General features: G+C 41.4%; 1 protein-coding gene across 2 annotated transcripts in view; it reads left to right on the top strand.

Moving 5' to 3' along the window:
- Window positions 1–17,568, top strand: part of FUBP3 (far upstream element binding protein 3) — a 142,818-nt gene that overhangs the window by 16,305 nt on the left and 108,945 nt on the right. For both annotated transcript variants that reach the window (XM_089669038.1, XM_089669037.1), the window contains exon 2: window positions 13,080–13,185. In XM_089669038.1, coding sequence (XP_089525164.1) covers window positions 13,080–13,185 — 106 coding nt within the window. The remainder of the gene's footprint in view (window positions 1–13,079; window positions 13,186–17,568) is intronic.

The raw sequence follows: 17,568 nt of genomic DNA, 5'->3' as shown, positions 1-17,568 counted from the left end.
ACAGCGGCTGTTTTTGGCTTTTGACATTTTTTTTGTTTTTTTTTTCCTACAGCTAGTAAACCCCCCCGGCATGTTATCCTATGTGTCCATGCACACATAGACTGTAATCAATGTTTTTGGCTGGAAAAAAAAAACAGGACTAGAGGGTTTCTAGAGGAGTTTTTTAGCTGTAAAAACGCTCTATGCAAAATGCCACAAACCGGCGTTTTTGGACATTTTTTTTCTTTTGGTATAAAAAAGAAAAAAAAAAACTAAAAATGCAAACACTGCAAACCGGCGCTAAATGCTAATGCAAAAACGCTAATAAAAGCTGAAAAACTCACATTTTTAACGTGACTTTACACAGCCAACGTTACCAGCGTTACCAAAACGTTTCGTGTGCATGAGGACGAATAGACCTTTAATTCCATTTACTTACGTTAAAAAAACCCCCAAAGAAATAAAAACACTTGAATCACCAGTACTGTCAATCTAAAAGGCAGTGGGCAGGGCTAGTGTGGTCAGTAGCTGACTGACAGACTACAGGCTGAGAATCAGCTTAATAGCCATGCCACTTGTGAAATCTTCCATCCCACTGTATTGTGCAAGCAGTGACAGCCTACATGAGGATGACAGTGCTGCTGCTGAGTTTGGGAGCAGTGTTGTCACTTCATCATGGGAAGCTGCATTAGGTGCACTTTGCTGTCAGGATCAACAGGTATTTGTGCGACTTTGCAGAGTAACTAAACAAAAAAACTGCAATGTAGATGCACATATTTCTTTATAATGAGAGGCCATAGTTCTAATTAAATTATTGCAAGCAACACAGACAATCTGGTACTTCTTTCTGTTTTTGTTTAACCATTTGCCCTCCAGAGGATTAACCCTCTTTCCTGACCAGGCCATTTTATTGCGATACGGCGTTGCGTTACTTGAACTGACAATTGTGCAGTTATGCAACACTGTACATAAATTTGTCTTTTTTTTTTCCCCACAAATTACAGCTTTCTTTCAGTGGTATTTGATCGCCTCTGCGTTTTTTTTTTTTTGTTTTTTTTTTTTGTTTTGTTTTGTTTTTTACACTATAAACAAAAAAAAGACCAATTTTGAAAAAAAAAACCTAATGTTTTACTTTTTGCTATAAAACACAAAAAAAAATCAAATTTAGGCCAAAATGTATTCTGCATCATGTCTTTGCTAAAAATAAATTCCAATACATGTAAATTAATTGGGTTACGTGAAAGTTATAGCGTCTACAAATGGCGGTATATATACTGCAATTTTTTTTTATACTAGAAATGGCAAGCAGTGACTTATAGCGGGACTGAGGTGGGCATTCTGACGCTGGAGGGGGGGGGGGAACTAACTACCACTGACTTCCCAATAACACCAATACAGTGACCAGTGCTAATAAAAAGCACTGACACTCTACTAATGACACTGCAGGAAGGGGGTTAACATCTGGGGCGATCAAAGGGTTAACTGCAGAGAAATACATCAGCATGTTCTTGCTGGTGAGAGAGACACCTGTGGTGTTTACATATAGGTCTCTCCTCTGTCAGTGTTACTCAGTGATCACTGGGTGCCAGCAGGGAATCTCCAGACGGGACCAGGTGATTGACATCTGTAGCCACCAATGGTGGCCTGGGTAGAAAATTCAAACAGTGTATGTGTATATATGTGTGTGTGTGTGTGTGTGTATATATATATGTGTGTATGTATGTGTGTATGTGTATATATATATATATATATATATATATATATATATATATATATATACACACACACACACAGTGGGGCAAAAAAGTATTTAGTCAGCCACCAATTGTGCAAGTTCTCCCACTTAAAAAGATGAGAGAGGCCTGTAATTGGCATCATAGGTAGACCTCAACTATGAGAGACAAAATGAAAAAAAAAATCCAGACAATCACATTGGCTGATTTGGAAAGAATTTATTTGCAAATTATGGTGGAAAATAAGTATTTGGTCAATATGAAAAGTTCATCTCAATACTTTGTTATATATCCTTTGTTGGCAATGACAGAGGTCAAACGTTTCCTGTAATTCTTCACTAGGTTGGCACACACTGTTGCTGATATGTTGGCCCATTCCTCCATGCAGATCTCCTCTAGAGCAGTGATGTTTTGGGGCTGTCGCTGGGCAACATGGACTTTCAACTCCCTCCAAAGGTTTTCTATGGGGTTGAGATCTGGAGACTGGCTAAGCCACTCCAGGACCTTGAAATGCTTCTTACAAAGCCACTGCTTCATTGCCCGGGGGCAGTATGTTTGGGATCATTGTCATGGTGGAAGACCCAGCCACGTTTCATCTTCAATGCCCTTGCTGATGGAAGGAGGTTTGCACTCAAAATCTCACGATACATGGCCCCATTCATTCTGTCCTGTACATGGATCAGTCGTTCTGGTCCCTTTGCGGAGAAACAGCCCCAAAGCATGATGTTGCCACCCCCATGCTTCACAGTAGGTATGGTGTTCTTTGGATGCAACTCAGCATTCTCTCTCCTCCAACCACGACGAGTTTGTTTCTACCAAACAGTTCTATTTTGGTTTCATCTGACCTTATGACATTCTCCCAATCCTCTTCTGGATCATCCAAATGCTCTCTAGCAAACTTCAGACGGGCCCGGACATGTACTGGCTTAAGCAGGGGGACACGTCGGGCACTGCAGGATCTGAGTCCCTGGCGGCGTAGTGTGTTACTGATGGTAGCCTTTGTTACCTTGGTCCCAGCTCTCTGCAGGTCATTCACTAGGTTCCCTCGTGTGGTCCTGGGATTTTTGCTCACCGTTCTTGCGATCATTTTGACCCCACGGGGTGAGATCTTGCGTGGAGCCCCAGATCGAGGGAGATTATCAGTGGTCTTGTATGTCTTCCATTTTCTAATTATTGCTCCCACAGTTGATTTGTTCACACCAAGCTGCTTGCCTATTGCAGATTCAGTCTTCCCAAGCCTGGTGCAGGTCTACAATTTTGTTTCTGGTGTCCTTCAACAGTTCTTTGGTCTTCACCATAGTGGAGTTTGGAGTGTGACTGTTTGAGGTTGTGGACAGGTGTCTTTTATACTGATAACAAGTTTAAACAGGTGCCATTGATACAGGTAATGAGTGCAGGACAGAGGAGCCTCTTAAAGAAGAAGGTACAGGTCTGTGAGAGCCAGAAATCTTGCTTGTTTGTAGGTGACCAAATACTTATTTTCCACCATAATTTGCAAATAAATTCTTTCCAAATCAACCAATGTGATTGTCTGGGTTTTGTTTTCTCATTTTGTCACTCATAGTTGAGGTCTACCTATGATGCCAATTACAGGCCCCTCTCATCTTTGTAAGTGGGAGAACTTGCACAATTGGTGGCTGACTAAATACTTTTTTGCCCCACTGTGTGTGTGTATGTATATATATATATGTATGTATATGTATATATATGTGTATATATATATATATATATATATATATATATATATATATATATATATATATATACACACACAGTGGGGATCGAAAGTTTGGGCACCCCAGCTAAAAATTTGTGTTAATGTGCATAAAGAAGCCAAGGAAAGATGGAAAAATCTCCAAAAGGCATCAAATTACAGATTACACATTCTTATAATATGTCAACAAAAGTTAGATTTTATTTCCATCATTTACACTTTCAAAATAACAGAAAACAAAAAAAATGGCGTCTGCAAAGGTTTGGGCACCCTGCAGAGTTAATATCTTGTACTGCCCCCTTTGCCAAGTATCACAGCTTGTAAACGCTTTTTGTAGCCAGCCAAGAGTCTTTCAATTCTTGTTTGAGGTATCTTTGCCCATTCTTCCTTACAAAAGTCTTCCAGTTCTTTGAGATTTCTGGGCTGTCTGTCACGCACTGCTCTTTTAAGGTCTATGCATAGATTTTCAATTATGTTGAGTTCAGGAGATTGTGAAGGCCATGGCAAAACCTTCAGTTTACACCTCTTGATGTAATCCCCCGTGGATTTCGAGGTGTGTTTAGGATCATTATCCATTTGTAGAAGCCATCCTCTCTTTAACTTCAGCTTTTTCACAGATGGCATCAAGTTACCATCCAAAATTTGCTGAAATTTTATTGAATCCATTTTTCCTTCTACTCGTGAGATGTTCCCTGTGCCACTGGCTGCAACACAACCCCAAAGCATGATTGATCCAACCTCATGCTTAACAGTTGGACAGAGGTTCTTTTCATTAAATTCTGTGCCCCTTCTCCAAACGTACCTTTGCTCATTCCTGCCAAAAAGTTCAATTTTAACCTCATCGGTCCACAGAACTTGTTTCCAAAATGCATCAGGCTTGTCTATATGTTCATTTGCAAAGTTCAAATGATATTTGTGGTGAGGACGTAGTAGAGGTTTTCTTCTGATGACTCTTCCATGGAGACCATATTTGTACAAGTATCTCTTTATAGTGGAATAGTGTACCACAACTCCAGTGTCTGCCAGATCTTTCTGGAGGGATCGTGCAGTCAAACGTGGGTTTTGAATTGTTTTTCTCACAATCCTGCGAGCTGTTCTGTCTGATATTTTTCTTGGTCTTCCAGATCTTGCTTTAACTTCCACTGTTCCTGATGACTGCCATTTCTGAATTACATTCCGAACAGAGGATATTGACATCTGAAAACGCTTTGCTATCTTCTTATAGCCTTCTCCAGCTTTGTGAGCGTCAACTATTTTCAGTTTCAGTTTTCTAGACAACTGCTTAGAAGAACCCATGGTGCTGATTGTTGGGGCAAGGTCAGATGAGTCTGGGCATTTAAAACCTTTGAGATTGACATAACCTGGTCTTCCCAGACGATGATTGAGAACAATCCATGACACTGGCAGGTCTCAACTTTGCTGGGGTGCCCAAACTTTCGATCCCCACTGTGTGTGTGTGTATGTATATATGTATATATATATGTATATATATGTGTGTGTATGTATATATATGTGTGTGTATGTGTGTATGTATATATATATATATATATATATATATATATATATACACCTGATTCTGCTCAGCCGTGTAAGATAGGAAGCTGTTAATAAACTTTATTTCTGATAAAAAAAAAATATTGCCAGTGGTAATGGTTGGCAGTGACTCAACACCACAGTATCAGATTAGTACAATAAAAGATACAGATTTTTTTGGTGTCCACAATTTAGGATAAACTTTTAGGGCCACTTCACACCAAAAAAATACTCTCTGGATGTGTTTTTGCTTACAGTTCACAACACTCTCAGTTCAGGTGCGTTTTTGATGTGTTTTGCTGTGTTCCAGTACAGGTCTGTGCAGAAAAAAATGCAGCATGTTCTGCTTTTTTTTTTTTTTCCTGCACTAGTGTGAACTAGGACCATTGGAATACATGGAAAACACTGGATGCATTTTTGATGCAGAAAAAAAAGCACTGGATTGCATCTGGTGTGAATCGGCCCTTAGCCCGTGACCGTTTCATATCACATGACCAGTTGCACCCTATTGTATGGATTTGTTCAAACCAGTGCAGCTCTGACTCCATCGGAGTCGCATGGATTTTGAAATTGGTTCCTGCACTGCTTTTTGCGGTTTCAGGTGCAACTTGCATAGACTTCTGTGCATGAAGTTGCACCTGATGTCACACTGACATGCCACTTTTGAAAACTCGGATCCTGTGTGAACCACAGCTAACAGTGATTTGCTGAATGCCGCGTGCAACAATAGATTTCCAGCCAAAATGTGTTTGTGTTTTGTAATTTCCAAGCATACCTGTGACAGTTAGGCTACGTTCACACTAGCGTTGTGAGCAGGTGGCAGAGAGGCGTTTGGGAAGTGTTTTTACCGCTTCCCAAACGCCTCTGCCAATTCTGCACATTGCAGCACATGGTGCTGTTCTGACAGGAGCGTTAGCGTCGCGCCGCGGCGAAACAGACACCTCTGGTCGAGTCAGGAGGCGTTGAAGCCTCCTATTCTAGTCTATGGTGCCGCCCCGCAAATGCCTGGCCGGCGGGTGCGGGGCGTTTGCGGAGCGGTAACACTATTTAAACTTCATTATAGGCGTTTGCGGATCGTTTTTAACGCTCGGCAAACGCGCATGCGGCGTTTGCGTAGCGTTTGCCAAGCATTAAAAAACGCTCCGCAGATGCCGGACCAACGCTTGCCAAACACCTATAGGGGCATTTGGCAAGCGTTGGTAAAACAGTCAAGTGTGAACGAGCCCTTATGTAGGCGTTCTTCCACACTTCCCATCCTGGCAACCAGGCAGCAGTAATCATTCCCCAGTCTGTCCAAAATGAAAACCTTTTGGATTCCAGGATAGTGTCAGTAGTGTTTGTGTATCAACATTACAGATGAATTGTCATTTTCAGAAGCATTTGTTTCCGATTTGTGTTTACTGCATGTTCAGGTGGCAGTGTACTTAGGAGTTAATCAGCAGCAACTTGCTTTTTTGGTAAGGACAAATTAAGTATAGTGTAGAAAATCATAGGTGTATCTGGCCGCTATGGATTTCATCTCAGCTGCATATCGTTACTACTTTTTTTTTGTGACGGGAGATTTTTATCCATGCCATTTAGCCCACGGGCCAAACAAGAGAAGTCTATGCGTGTATGGCCAGCTTAAAGTATAACTGAAGGAATTTTTTTTTTTTATTTTTTATAAGTTTTGGATGGAGTGGAGATGGATTAGAACATTTTAGGTTTTTATTGCTGTCTGTACCTCTGTTGGGGAGATTCACCCTCCCTATTCTGTTTACTATGAAAAATGAAAGTAAAAGAAAATCCCAAATGTTGGGTTGTCCCCAGAAAAGTAATAGAGGGGAAATTTTCCAATGGGGAGACTAGTGCTGGTAACCTTGGGGGCCCCAAAGGGTTCCCTTGATTTGCAGGTTTTTCCTTTCCCTTCCTGTTTTGGCTATGGGACAAGAAGTAAAGGTAAATCTCCCCAATGGGGGTAAGAAAAAAAAAATGATAGGGGTTATACCCTCCTTTTTATTCTATCCAAAATAGAAAAAAAAGTCTGCCTTTAGTTCTACTTTAAAAGCGGAATTGGGAACGGTACAGTAAACATGGCTCAGTTAAACTGTCATTGTACTTTTTTTTTTTTTCTTATTTTCCCCATAGAGGTAAAAACTAAAGTCCAATTTAAACTTCTTGCTCAGCATTTTTGGCTTGTGAAAGTGAAAATATCTTTGATATATATTTTTTCTTGCTGTCCTCTTGCAGTGCAAATATAAAATATATAAAATCCCCAGCACTTTTTTTGGTCTTCTGGGGTGCCTCCCTCCTGTGTCCTAGTGACCACTGGATGGGAAATGCAAAATGTTACTGTTATCACTGGAAGGATGATCTTCCGTTTAGGAGAAGATTTTCCCTCACTTTGGTGGTTTCTAATTTCCTATTGCTTCTCTGGTATGGCAGTTGAAAGGCAATTCTCCCCAATGGAAAATTGCCAAAGACCTCTGGTATGTTTTTTAACCATTTCCTACTCTAAAACCTTAAAAAAAAACAAAAAACCTTACAATAAAAATAGTTTTGGCTGTAGATATACTTTTCTGCTGTATATAAACTAATCTTTTATAAAGAACCCTCTAGCCTGAAACAAGGCAATGACTGGAGAAGGCAGCTTGATTTTTTTGCTATTAAATGAACATGGAGGCATCTCCATTTAACAAAGCTTTGTTGCCGGTTTCCCTGATCCTCATACTTGAGTCTCTGCCTGGGGACCAGTGTGCAGATCAGAGTCCAGCGTAGTGGGTATCTAGGTAAGAAGCACTTTCATAGAGGTCAGTATTGATGGCCTCCCAGGTTTCTCTCATGACAGGTTTTATTTAAGGTGTCAGATTTTAAAAGGGGAATCCAGGCATGTAAGCACCATCTATCCTTCCTTAGACTTGTCTGCTACCAGTCTTCTCCTAAAACTTTACACTCAGCTTGGTGTAGCCTATATGTATATGTGAATGGAGGAAGGAGGCAAAAGCACACTCGCATCTTCATGAGCTGGAGAGGGGATTGACAATTGGACAAGGTACATGTTACTATCGGAATTGGATGGCCATCAGGAAATAAATTATTGCTGATGCGACATTGTCACAACATTAGGTAGGGAATTAGCTGGATTTACGAAGACGTGTACTATGTCTGCTACATGAAGCTGACCATTTCACAAACCAATGTAGGCTTTTCCTGCCTTTGTATGATATCTGCAGTTTTATTTGCAATACCTCAGAGCTGTTAGTTTGTTTGGTAACTAGATGTAAGTCTTTGCAGAGGTTGAAGTCCAATCTGCTTGCACTTTTCCACAGAGACACAGCTGTCACATTATAGCCCCTAGCATTAATTTTAATATAGATATAGGAAGAGTGTCAGAGTTTCCTGCAGATTTCGGCATCCACACAGGTGAGGTGGATGGGGGAATACTCCCCACTATGCTATTGCATTCTGACAGCGGGTCCCACCTCACTGTCAGAATACACTGCACAGAGCTGCAGACCTCTGATAGAAGCAGGTTTTCCAGCAAGATCATTCAACAGAAGCAGATACAACAATTTACTTAGTTCAAACAGGGAGGACCACACACATCAAAATTTAACCTGTTAATTCAACAGGAACCAGACACATTTTGATCTGTAGGCACCTGGCTTTAGGTTAAAAAATAGTGGTCCTGCCCCTGGTGGCATCTTTTAGATGTTTGCTGGCTGTCATCTTCATCTTCTGGCTTCTCAACAAAGGTTGTGAGTTCTGACTTTTCCGGTACATGCCTGTTTCAGTTCACTGCCATTGTAGTTCAAGTGTATCTAAAGCTGTTTTGATAGTTTATGATGGACATGTAAGGGATTAGAATTGCTGTCTTGGGTTTTAGTACTGTCTGTGTCCCCTTTAGGGAAATTTTTCTTGTGTTTGTCCTGGGAATACAAGTGATGAAAATTTTTGACTAGGCCGCTAATGGAGAGGATAATATCTTCCAATGGGGACAGCTGCCTTAAGGCGAAGTTCACATTAGCTTTGTTTTTTAACGCTCCTCAAATGCCTATGAAAATTATACTTATGGCAGCACAGAGTGCTGTTCACATTGAAGCGTTAGTGTCGCGGCAAATTTGACGCCTCGGGGTTTATTTACTAAAGCCGGAGAGTCCAAAATCAGACTCCCTTCTGCCTAGAAACCAATCAGCTTCTAACCTCAGCTTGTTCAATGAAGCTTTGGCAATGAAACCTGGAAGCTGATTGGTTTCTATGCAGAAGGGAGTCTGATTTTGGACTCTCCAGCTTTAGTAAATAAACCCCCTCCAGTCAGGAGGAGTTAGAGCCTTTCAACGCCTTCCATTCAAGTCTATGGTGATGCTCCTCAAATGCCTGGCAGTCATTTAATACCATTAACGTCGTCATAGGCGTTTGTGGTGCGGTTTTAACGCTTGGAAAATGACTGAAACTCCTCAAAAACGTGCATAGGGAGTTTGTCAAACGCTATAGGGGTGTTTGGGAAGAAGTCAAGTGTGAAAAAGTCCTAAGAGGTCAATACCCTCACTTTGAGATTTTCAAATGTCATATTAAGACCCTATCACATGGGCTCTTAGAATGGGTCCACCTGCTGGTTAATCAGATCGGAAAGCTCCATTGCTAGGCGCATTTAAATAGGTCTTTGTCCATTTATATCCATTTACCTTGAGTCCTTTTACATTTGTCTGAACCTAAATATGATGGATCAGAGTGGTAGTATGATGTAAACAGATGTAGGTTTACATGTGTCCACACCTATAGCCATTATGGGACAAAAGGGAGACTTCCAGTCAAAATGCCACTAAGGCTCTGTTCACACCAATGCGTTTAGTGCTTTTTTGCAGGAACACGCTACAGTCCATTTATTATGGTTTTCTATGGAACATGTTCACATCTATGCTTTTTTGAGCTGCTGGGTTTTTGGAAAGGGTAAGGGATTTTTTTTTAAAGCAAAAAGCAGCATTTTTGCTACAATAGAGTTCAATGGAGAAGCTGTTGAAATGCATGGTAGTGCGTTTTTTGCATTTTTATTCTGCCCAGCAACAAAAATAATTTCACTTTAACAAAAATAAAAAATAGCTGAACAAAATGTGTTAAGAATACGTCCAAAACACGTGTAGAAAACCCCAAAACAAATTGCACTGAAGAGAGCATCAATCGCAAAACGCATACATCAGAACCAAGCCTAAGGCTGAACAGATACAGATGTTACAAAGCTGACATTTGTCCTGTTCACCTTCTATTCAGCAGGGGATCTGTTCCCAGGCCCCTGATGAACAGAACTGGCAAAGCCTGTATGAAAGGTCCCGATTTTCAGGACAGGAAGTTAAGAAAAGTCTCCAAAATGTGACACAGCTGGTAAAATCTGGTGGGCCGTAACCATGCACTGCACTCTCCAAAATGGGATTACAAGGTTTTGACTGTAGATATGACTGCTAGGCAAAAATCAAGGTCTAAAAGACACCACAGTTCAACCTGGGTTTAGGTGTTCTTACACTGCCTGGTCTTTGCAAACGATGAACCTGGTCCAGGCCTTGTGGCGTTTCCACATGGGCAGATGAGTGTTCCTGGCAGATAGACAGGTGCTTATCACATGCAAATTATCCTAATGCTTCTTTGTGCAAAGGGCTGTTCTGTTTGGGGGAAAAAAAAGGGATCAAGTAGTTTACTTTTGCTGCATCCCTACTCGGCATTTATGAAAACATTGTGGCAGGGCCCAGTGATCCAATACTGGTAATGCCTGTCGATAGGTTGCATTGGCCTGTAGTTCTACTTAAAGATGGGCTGTAATCTTGTATAGCAGTCGCGTTTTGTGTGTTTTCAGACTTACGTCATTGCGTGAAGATCAGGAATTGATAAAATAGGAGATAATTCAAAGTGTATTATTAAACACATGGCCCAATAATTTAAGCTGAGGCTAAACAAATCATAGGATGCAATGTGGCCAGTGCTTCCTCAAAATTATAGTTGGTGCCCAAATTTGAGGTTTTCTTAAGTTGTCAAGAAAGTTTTACTTTTAGGAAAAAAAATGCTGCTGGCTGCCAGACAGAATGGCTTCTGAATTCCATATTTGTCCACATCTGTTTTTTTACTAGAAGGGTTTGATGAATCTAATAAAACTGATGATGGTACCTCCCTAAATGTATTTGGTTTGTTGCATGCAATTTCTAAATTGAGCTGAATGAAGGTCACCGGAGATATTGATGACATCTTAGGCTCAGATTGCAATACTGTGATGCAACGTTTATAAGATTTACAGTGTGATTTTTGTGGTGGGACTTTTATGCTTTTTTGCATATTGTATGGGGCCAAGTCGCACTGTAAATCGTACCAAAGTAGTGCAGAAACCTTTTCTGAAAATCTCAACATTCTGAGTCGCATTGATTGATTAGAACAGGCACCATTAAAAACAATGCGATATCCCTTGTCATGCGATTCTCTGTAACTCCACTTGCATCAGAAGTCACAGTAGTGTGAACCAGGTCTTATTCTGACTCTTCATTGAAGGAAGTTGTTGCTTCTGGTGGGGCTATCTCCCCACGGAAGTCCTCAGGAAATATAAGAAGTTAGAAAGTTGCTGCTTTTGTTGGGGCTCTCTCACCACTGAAGTCCTCAGGAAATAAAAGAAGTTAGGAAGTTGCTGCTTTTGGTGGGGCTCTCTCACCACTGAAGTCCTCAGGAAATATAAGAAGTTAGGAAGTTGCTGCTTTTGGTGGGGCTCTCTCACCACTGAAGTCCTCAGGAAATAGAAGAAGTTAGGAAGTTGTTGCTTCTGGTGGGGCTATCTCACCACTGAATTCCTCAGGAAATATAAGAAGTTAGGAAGTTGCTGCTTTTGGGGCTCTCTCATCACTGAATTCCTCAGGAAATAGAAGACGTTAGGAAGTTGTTGCTTCTGGTGGGGCTCTCTCACCATTGAAGTCCTCAGGAAATATAAGAAGTTAGGAAGTTGCTGCTTCTGGTGGGGCTCTCTCACCACTGAAGTCCTCAGGAAATATAAGAAGTTAGGAAGTTGCTGCTTCTGGTGGGGCTATCTCACCACTGAAGTCCTCAGGAAATGTAAGAAGTTAGGAAGTTGCTGCTTCTGGTGGGGCTATCTCCCCACCGAAGTCTTCAGGAAATATAAGAAGTTAGTATTTAGTGACAGTAAGCATATAAGACCTTTTTCGGTGGGTTTTTCCTTCAGATAGAAATGTCTTAAAGTAGAATACAAACCAAAACATTTTTCTAGTTTTGGATGGATTGTGGAAAAGTTAACCTCTCAGATTTTTATTCCTACCAACGTCGCCTTTTCGGTAGATCCACCTTCACTCTGTCTTGTCACCTGGACAAAAAGTGATGGACAATCCAAAATTTTATGGCTTTAACATTTGTAGGCAGAAAACCTCCCAATGGGGATATCTTTTGATGGAAAAGTGAAATTCTTTTTAAAAACTTTTACGTTTTTGGCCATGAATTTATAAAAGAGCTGTTCTCATGACCTACACCCATGAATAGTAACTTCCCTTTCGCTCTCCCATGCTGGATTTAAGAGAATGAAAAGGATAATCTATTTACTCTTGTCAAGATCAGCTCTTGCTTTCAACACCTTGATACAGAATCTTTAGCATAGATTTCTTACATGATCTGATGTTCTAGACCAAAGCATTTCCAAGACGTGTTTGCTGTGAGAATTCTGTATGATCTTGGCTGTGTGTTTTCGGAGAGCGCACCGTGTGTCTATTGTGAAGGTCACTCAGCCAGATTAACGAGAGCGGACTAGTGTTGCTTAGATCCCCGAGTGTCACATTGACTTTTATCTACCTGTGTGCACGCAATCCTTGCTCTAGCATCACACCATAACGAAAACTAGATAGTTAGAACTCCTTTTTGTTGTCAGAATTCACTCCTCACCCCAGCAATAAAATGAGCAGCTGCTGTAGAGTCATTGACTGGAGCTAAGCTGAAACGTTGCACCTGTTGGATCTCTGCTGCACGCCTGTCCCTGTCACCAGCTGTCACACACAGGAAGTTACCTTCGGCTGTGGATCCACTTTAGTCAAAACGTCTGAATGTAACTCCACTCTGGAATGCGACAGACTCTTGAGGCTAAATGCCTTTTCCCATTTCTTGTTTTACAGATAGCTGCTAAAATTGATGGAATCCCGCACTTGAATAATGCAGGATCTCTTGTGGACCCAACAGTGTACGGTTATGGCATCCCAAAAAGACCGCTTGATGATGGAGGTAACGTGCTCTGTTTTCTAAATTCTCGTTTTATTTTTATTTTTTTAATCCTTTGTGGGTTTTGTCAGAATATTTTCCAGCTTTGTGTTTTTTACCCAATTTGTATTTTGTATTGTATGTTCTTAATGGAGCTGTTCTGCAATGGGAATTTCTGTCTTTGATGGATGCTGTGGAGCTGGCTCCCGTACTACCTGCTTATTTCTTGTGAGAGGTTAACACCAGTCCTTTGATGTGGCGGGTGCATCCATTTTCTTTTCAGGTTAAGTACATTTTAGCAAGGGAAGAAAAGTATCTATTGAAGCTGCAAGAAGTCCAGTATGCTTATTACTTCATATGTACTAAACTGAAATCAAGCCTTATCAGCTCTTGGCAATTGTCTTTTGTAGACTACTGAACACCCCCTTTATATGAAGTTGAGGAGAGGGACTTGGGTGACACCACTTCTTTTAAACACAGTACTGTGAGTGTAGTCGGCTTAGGACAGGAAGTGTGGTACTGGCAGTATCCTCAAGGGGAAAAAAAAGGGGTAACAAATAAAACGAATGGAACCACCTTATCTAAGGGCAGGTAAGCTACTTATCCACTTGAGGATTTACCCCCCTTCCTGAGCAGGCCACTTTTTGTATAACGGTGCTGCGTTACTTTAACTGACAATTGCGCGGTCATGCAATACTGCACCCAAATGAAATTTATGCCCTTTTTTCCCCACGAATAGAGCTTTATTTTGGTGGTATGTGATCGCATTTTTTTTTTTTTTTTGCGCTATTAACCACTTGACCTCCAGAGGATTTACCCCCCGTAATGACCAGGCCTCTTTTTGCTACTCGGCGCTGCACTAATTCAACTGATAATTGCGCGGTCATGCAATGCTGCACTCAAACGAAATTTAGGTCCTTTTCACACAAATAGAGCTTTATTTCGGTGTAATTTGATCATCTGTGCGCTTTTTATTTTTTACGCTATAAACAAAAAATGGCCAAAAATTTTGAAGAAAAACAATATTTTTTACTTTCAGCTATAAAAAATATATAGTAAACTCAAAGTTGGTTATAAATTTAGGCCAAAATGTATTCTGCTACATGTCTTTGCTAAAAAAAAAAAAATATTAATCCCAATACGTGTAAATTTAATTGGTTTACATGAAAGTTATAGTGTTTTCAAATGGCGGTATATATTCTGGGCTTTTTTTTTTTCACTAGTAATGGTGGCGATCAGCGACTTATAGCGGGACTGCGGTGGGCATTCTGACACTGGGGGGGAACTGGCTTGGTGTCACTGACATCCCCAGTGAAACCAATACAGTGATCAGTGCTAATAAAAAGCGCTGACACTGTACTAATGGCACTGGACATGCAGGGGGTTAACATGGGGCAATCCTCAGCCCGGGGCGATCCCCCATCAGAGATCCTCAGCAGTCACCGGCAAGTAATCACCGGCTGGGACCCGGTGATCGACAGCTGAAAATGGTGGTGCAGGTAGGGTGTGTGCGCGCCCCCTACTCGGACATTTATTTATTTCAGGTACTTATATAGCGCTGTCAATTTACGCAGCGCTTTACACATATATATTGAACATTCACATCAGTCCCTAACCCTCAAGGGGTGTACAATCTAAGGTTCCTAACTCACAGTCATACATACACATACTAGGGACAATTTAGACAGGATCCAATTAACCTACCAGCTTGTCTTTGGGGTGTGGGAGGAAACCGGAGCACCCGGAGAAAACCCACACAAGCATAGGGAGAACATGCAAACTCCACGCAGGAGGCTCCATGGTCTGGAATCGAACCCATGACCCGTTTACTGCAAGGCAGATGTGCTAACCACTAAGCCACTGTGCCGCCCATGTAAAATCATGTGTATATATACGTGATTTTGCACACAGCCTGTAGCGGTATTTTTGCTATGGTGCGGGGCTAAAGCAGTTATTACATTTTTGTTTTGTTTTTCAGATTCAGTTGAACCATGTGACAGTTCCTTATAACACTCAGGGACTCTATTTGGTGACATGTCTTGGGTCTTCATATCTGTTTTGACCATTATAAGGGGTTCCTACTCTTTTTAGCCCTTTTGGTCTGGTTTTGAGCTCTTTTGATTGTGTAGGCTTAGCATTGCATGTATTGTTACCTAGGGTGGTGTGCATGCAAATACATTCTGCCTAGGAACTCCTCCAGAACAACATCCACTCTTCAAGGCATTTTGTATTCGCATAACTCCACCCAAGTGCCAGCCCACTTCACCTGGGCTGAGGATTGCAGAGTACTGCGACAAGGTGTTGTGATGTTTTCAGGAAGCTACATACAGCCCCTGCCAACATTTCCAACAGCCATGATCTGCCTGCATTGCATAGAGAAGGACAGAGACCCGCTGATGTCATGGGTCTAAAATGTATTTAATGAAAACAGCTTTTATTTAAAACTTTCATTAGAATGTTGATGAGTGCAGAGGATGGAATAACATCCCACACGTGCCAGGTGTAAAGCAGTGCCACCTGCAAAACTTTGCTAGCTGAGTTAAAATTGCTGCATGCTTGAAGCAAAGCATTGTGGCTGCAGTATCTGTGTAGTCCTGTCCGGCTCTGTTAGAATTTAGGTAGGCAGTAAAACCATGCTTCAACCAGCTGATTTTACCACCCCCTGGCCTACTGCTTTATAAATATGTCCTTTAAATTAAAAGTTCCTCGCTAGCCCTTTACACATGGCATGGTGTTAAACAACACCCCCATTTCAGACCCTGCACCTGAGAGGATGCCTTTTAGACTCACAGCTGCTCAACAAAGCCTTTGCTTTGCATTACATCTCAAAGAATGTTGGTTACAACATGTAGGCTGTACCTGTTGCTGCAGGTCAGTTCTTTACCGGATGTCCAGCTGCCAGCATGTGCCTACTGTTCTTCATCCAGCCTGTCTGTGTATGGCTTTTCCCACCTGCATTAAACACATTTAAAAGCCTCCCAGTAGCTGCTAGCACTGTGTTTCTTACCTCCTGTGTTCATACTCTGCCAAATCCAGAAAGGGGAAAAAACCAAATCAATCATGAGACCCCCCCCCAAGCTTGCCAACAACCACAAGAGTAGGCCAGTAGGACTGCAGAGGGGCATGGGAGGGTGTCTGGTGATGGGTCATTTTTCAATGGTCGAGTCAATCACTTTTTCTCAACCCAACTGAGCATGCATTTCACTTGCTGAAGGCAAAACTAAAGGCAGAAAGACCCAAAAACAAAGAACTGAAGACAGCTGCAGTTAGAGCCTGGCAAAGCACCAGAAAGGAGGAAGCCCAGTCTTTGGTAATGTCCATGGGTTCCAGACTTCAGGCAGTCATTGCCAGTAAAGGATTCTCAACAAAATATTAAAAATGAACATTTTATTTATGATTATATTCATTTGTCCAATTACATTTGAGCCCCTGAAAATGGAGGGACTGTGTATAAAAATGGTTGCAGTTCCTAAAATTTGTATTTGATATTTATGTTCAACCCCTTCAATTAAAGCTGAAAGTCTGCACTTCAAATTCATGTGGATTGTTTCATTTTAATTTATTCTGGTGGCATAAAGAGCCAAAAGTATGGAGATTGTGCCTGTGTCCAAATATATATGGACCTAGCTGTGCGATGCCTGATTTTGCACTATAGTAGTGTGAATGGGGGCCTTTTAAGGAAAAATTTGTGCAGGAAAAAGTGTATTTTTTTTTTTTTCACTGGCACCTCCAAAGCATCGCACGCACAATCCAGTGGACTAGGGGTGTAATGTTGGTCTTTTGCAGACATGTTCTGCAGCTCTCTGCTCCTGCTTCTATACAGACTTTCATTTGGAGAGCTGGAAGAAGTGTCTGTGAACTCCGAGTGTGCTGATTACTACTGTTGCGGTGTCAGACAGGACTTGTAGTTTATTCATTCATAGATCTGTGTTCTGAACAGCTGCACTGGTAAAGCCTGGGGTGGTGACATCACCCATCGGCTACTAGGGCCCATCTGTTGTCGGCCCTCCCTCCTCTTCCCTGCAGCAGCAATAGTTGACAAGGGAGTCGCATCATATGACCGCACCAGAGTATCCTGAAAATAGGTCAGTATATGCATATTATGCAGGTTAACTTGCATAGGTTTTAGGAGAGAGTAGTTGAGATGAAACTGGAATTCCACGTTAAAGGCTTGTTCATATCATATCCAAGTGAGCTGGTTTGCACAGTACAGCTTGCTAGTATTGCAGCTTGACCAGGCCAAGTTTTTTAATTTTGTTTGAACCCACAAAATTTGCTCTGTAACCATACACAGCATGTTACAAATTGAACCTACCCCTATGAGGTAGGCAAGGACGCTTAGACTATTGTATAGATCTACAGAGGACTGATTCCAGTGATTTGGTCTCATGCCCACACTGCAGAAGT

Source organism: Staurois parvus, unplaced genomic scaffold, assembly GCF_062004578.1.
Source record: "Staurois parvus isolate SC_StPar_1 unplaced genomic scaffold, SC_StPar_1.0 ptg000068l, whole genome shotgun sequence".
In the NCBI taxonomy this organism is placed as follows: Eukaryota; Metazoa; Chordata; class Amphibia; order Anura; family Ranidae; genus Staurois; species Staurois parvus.
The sequence above is the reverse complement of the archived record's forward strand: the minus strand, read 5'-3'. Positions and strand labels throughout refer to the sequence as shown.